This window comes from Myotis davidii, unplaced genomic scaffold, assembly GCF_000327345.1.
Source record: "Myotis davidii unplaced genomic scaffold, ASM32734v1 scaffold125, whole genome shotgun sequence".
Classification (NCBI taxonomy): Eukaryota; Metazoa; Chordata; class Mammalia; order Chiroptera; family Vespertilionidae; genus Myotis; species Myotis davidii.
In genome coordinates this window covers 5,130,763-5,135,513 of record NW_006299390.1, presented here as the reverse complement: position 1 = coordinate 5,135,513, position 4,751 = coordinate 5,130,763, and the positions used below count along the sequence as shown (strand labels likewise).

The window sequence follows — 4,751 nt, the reverse complement described above, 5'->3', positions numbered from 1 at the left end:
GGGAAAGAGGTTCATAGCAGATTTATCTTAACCAAATAGTCACCAGAACCCCAGGGTCCCTGAACAGAAGAATGAGTGAATATTAATAGTGATGCAGTCATTCAATAGATACCACATTGCAATGAAAATGAATGAATCTGAGGTACAGGTATCAAAATAGATAAATATCACAAATATATTTTGAGGGAAATTACAGAAGATTCATATGTATATCACTTACAAAAGGTTTAAGAGATGCAAAATCGTATTTTAGGGATATTATTATTCAGGGATTAAACATTACTTAGGAATATTATTTATGGGCACCTCGATATGTCATAAAAACATAAAGTACATGTGAACAAACCCCAGGACAATGGTTACCTTTGGAGAGAGCAGGAAGGGGATACAAGTGGGAGAGGGGTGCTACCCTGGGCTCTTCAACTGATATGAGGGAGGCCACACGCAAGTACTTAATTATTCTTTCAACCTCTTAATGTGTAAAATATATAACTTTAAAAATAGAAAAGGCAGAAGGAAAAATATTTTCTGGATCAGTTACTTCACTGGGATGACCAGAACCTGTTGAAAATGATCCCCAGCTGCCCCAGTCTAGTGAGGAATCTTGATGGAGGCCGTCCATGCCAGTTCAGTCCTGATTCCTGCCTGGTCCAGTGTCCCAGCCCTTGCGCCAGCACCCTTCCTGACGGACAGTAATGGAAGAGTGAAGCTGCATAGCCTGTGACTTTTTCTAGAATCAGACCTAACCTGGATCCCTGAGCATGTTCGTTAGACTTTTGTGTCTCCTTATCTGGGTTTTTAAGCAATTCTCTAGCATTCGGAAAGAGTTAGTGTTAACCAAGTCTATATTGTTGAGGGCATTTTACTCAGGAGTGTTTTATTCACAGAATTATTTAAGTGTAGTTAGTAGAGAAATTATTTTATATCAGACACTTAAGAAAAGCCAGAAAATTATTGAATTCTGAAAGTTCACCTCTTTTTCATTTTTGGTGTTTGCAATTTGGATGGGCAAGCATGACTTAGAATGAAATCCCTCGCCATTTATACTCCTCGTTTCTGAACGATCCTGATAAATTGATGTCTGTTGAGTTGCTTATGTGATAATCTGTGAAAACACGTCTTTTCATTTGTCACATACTCCTCAGCATAGGCAGGCACAATCTCAATTTGCAAGTTCAGTTCTCAAACGTTATGGTTTATGAGGATAAAAATATTAATCCATGATAAAACAGTTCTCAAAAAAATAAAGTTCTTCACACATAATTGATTTTTTAAAAAAATAATTATCTCATACTTTTCTGCATTTTAAGGAAAAGTAATATTTGTTTGAATATATTTTATAATGAGTAACTTGCATTTGGGGCATTTTTTTATATCATAAAGTTAACTTGTAACCAGTAAGCTACTGTAATTCTGTGTTAATTCACTGGGAGAGAGGACAAATGCCTTTTTTGAAAAGAAAAGAAATATCAGCATTGTGAGAGGAGAGGATGAGCCTAGGGCAGCTCCCTGTTTGAAAGCCAGAGTCCCAAATCTCCTTCCTCCTATTTTTAGCAATAGTAGCATTAATAATGTTCCACATGTATTGTGCACTCACAATGCATCAGGCACTGTACCAGGCACTTTTTCTGCATTATCTCATTTCCTCCTCGCAACAACTTTACAAATCAGCAACTGTGGCTGAAGCAGGTAAGTCATTTGCCCAGTGTTACATATCTGCTAAGCAGTAGAACCAGGATATGGATCCAGATCCCTGATTCCAATAACTGGGCTCTTGACCTATTCCCATGTATGTCTGGAACCTTTGCAATTACACCTTGCTCTAGATAAAAAATATAAATGGGCAAAATATTTTCCTCTTCTATAAAAAAGATAAAAAGGCAGCTGACTCAGACAAGTGATACCAAAAATAAAACCGTGTACTGGGGCTGCAAAGGTTTCATCCAAAACTTATGCCCACCACTTCTCAATAGTTTGAAAATGTTATTAACTGAAATACAGTGAAGATGAAAATGAAGATGAAAAAGGAAGCATAGGCTGACTCCTTCTTCAAGGTACAAATTCTTCCCAACTTTTCTTTTTGACAGTTTCTTTCTGAATATGAAGTTGTTTCTGAACTGCACAAACAACCCATATAGCTTTATTTTCAGCATGTGATCAGTACATGTGTTGGCAGACCTGTTGTAATCTTGAGTCACCTACAGTACATTTAAACGTGATTCTAATGGATTTCCTCACTGCTTACTGAAAGACAGCACCACTTTCACTAATCACATAAATAATTCCATTTCTCTATACCAGCATTAATTGGACTTACCTCGCATGGTCAATCTTTTTCTTGTTTCCTTGCAGGTGATGTCATTGTCTATATTAATGAAGTTTGTGTCCTTGGACACACCCATGCAGACGTCGTCAAACTGTTCCAGTCAGTTCCTATCGGTCAGAGTGTCAGCCTGGTGTTGTGTCGTGGCTACCCTTTGCCCTTTGACCCTGAAGATCCTGCGAACAGCCTGGTGCCACCCCTTGCAATAATGGAGAGGCCACCTCCAGTCATGGTCAACGGCAGGCATAACTATGAAACGTATTTGGAATACATTTCTCGGACCTCACAGTCGGTTCCAGACATAACAGATAGGCCGCCTCATTCTTTGCACTCCATGCCCGCAGACGGGCAGCTCGATGGCACGTACCCACCACCTGTCCACGACGACAATGTGTCTATGGCTTCATCTGGGGCCACCCAAGCTGAACTCATGACCTTAACCATTGTGAAAGGTGCCCAGGGCTTTGGCTTCACTATTGCCGACAGTCCGACCGGACAGCGGGTGAAACAAATACTTGACATTCAGGGATGCCCAGGCCTGTGCGAAGGCGACCTCATTGTTGAGATCAACCAGCAGAATGTACAGAACCTGAGCCATACGGAAGTAGTGGATATCCTTAAGGACTGTCCCATTGGAAGCGAGACTTCTTTGATTATCCATCGAGGAGGTAAGAGAAAACTGGCTCAGTGATTAAGTATGCAGTAAAATAGTAAGACCTTCATAATAATATTGCAACGGTGGGAGTTTCTCTGCAGTCGAATGAAATCATACTTTTAAAAATAAAGGTAAAAAAAAGAGTAACAGGAAAACATGAGTTCAGGAAGCTGTGTTTTTTTTTAATTTTGAGAATATGTCTTTCCCCATTTTATATTAAACACAACAAAAATAGTGTTTTTAGTCTTACAAAATTATAGTGCTGTGAACTTGGAAGGTAAACATTGAATCCCCAAGTATAAGTGGATTATAGTCCACAAATTTGTGAATGTATCAGTTGTAGAGACCTCAAACTGGTTTCCCATTGACTTAATTTTTAAAAATTAAGAGAAAGTGGAATCACTGATTTTTCCAGTGGAATCAAAGCTCTGATTTGTGCTTAGGATTCCAGGCTTGCACATAGAAGCTGGTTCAACCCCTTCCAAGCCCTTGTAGAGTCTTGATAATCCCCATAACGACACTGGGAGCTGTGTCTCTGTAGAAAAATCTGTCCGAGTCGTGAACAGCATTGCTCAGGACACTTCCTCCACTACTATAGGGGCTGCTCCAGCAGTAATTGCACATAGAGCCTTCAGGACCTGGGAAGGACATTATGGAACAGGGTTAGGGCTGAAGTGCCGGGCTGCCCTATTCTAGGTGGGAGCAGTGAGGAGTGTTGGAAACCCTGAACTCTGGATGTTTTTCTCTTCTACTTTGTGGGGAAGGGATCAGCTAAGCATATCTCTACTACTGTGCTCTTGATTACCTATGAAACAAGGGAGAGAAAGAAGGAGAGGCAACAGAGAGAGAGGATACTTGAAAACAGTATAAGTGAAAGCATTTAGGCTAAAGACCTGGTTTTCCACTCATCTGTTATGCTGGGATAATCCTACCTAACCTATGGTAGTGTGTTTAGTGTTGGATGGTCCACAATAGGTGCTCATTAAACGTCTGTTGATTCTAAGTTAGCACAGAAGCTGCGGCAGGGACAGCGGGGTCAGAAGGAGCAGTTCTGTGAGGAACTCATGCGTGAAGAACACACGTGTGGCAAACATGCGATTGCCTAGTCAAAGCACTAAAAACTGCACGAAAGCCCTGGCAGTTTGAAATACAAATGAAGTCGGCCATGCAGAAAGAAGCGCCTTTTATGATTTATTTGGCCTTCTCCACAAGTGTTTTCCCCTTCAAGGAAGTTTTTCCGTTGTTGCTCCCTTGTATGAAAAAAGGCACCAAGTACTGAGCATTTGTGAGCAACACCATGCAAAGTATTACGCTCCTAAATTTAAAAAGGAAAATAATATGCTAGCAGAACAATCCTACATATTAAATTTTACCTTCTCAAGACATTATCACAAAATAGTTCTTCATAATTAGTTAAATATTGACAGTGTATCTTCATTTCTCTCATTGCTCATTAAGAGTAAAACAAATATTCTTAATTTAATGGTCATACCTTCATAATATGCAATTGAAAATCACATCTTTGTAACAGGTTCTTGATATTAAAAAGTGTAACTGAAAGTCGATATGCAGTATGCACTGTATGATTCATAGGAAAAAGTTTGGAAACATTTTATATATAATGACTTTTTTAAAGGCATGGGTGATAGGAAAACTGCATTTTGAACGTGTTTATATATATTTATTATATATTACATATTATTATGTAATGTATTTTATTTGTATTTTTGCAATTAGTACCTTTACTGAAAACATTTGTTTTGTGCCTTCAAT

The 4,751-nt window shown here is 39.1% G+C and overlaps 1 protein-coding gene across 3 annotated transcripts in view; it reads left to right on the top strand.

The window, feature by feature from the left end:
- MAGI2 (membrane associated guanylate kinase, WW and PDZ domain containing 2) overlaps nucleotides 1-4,751 on the top strand; it is a 1,072,297-nt gene that overhangs the window by 956,910 nt on the left and 110,636 nt on the right. For all 3 annotated transcript variants that reach the window (XM_015571231.1, XM_015571230.1, XM_015571232.1), the window contains one exon: nucleotides 2,353-2,991. In XM_015571231.1, coding sequence (XP_015426717.1) covers nucleotides 2,353-2,991 — 639 coding nt within the window. The remainder of the gene's footprint in view (nucleotides 1-2,352; nucleotides 2,992-4,751) is intronic.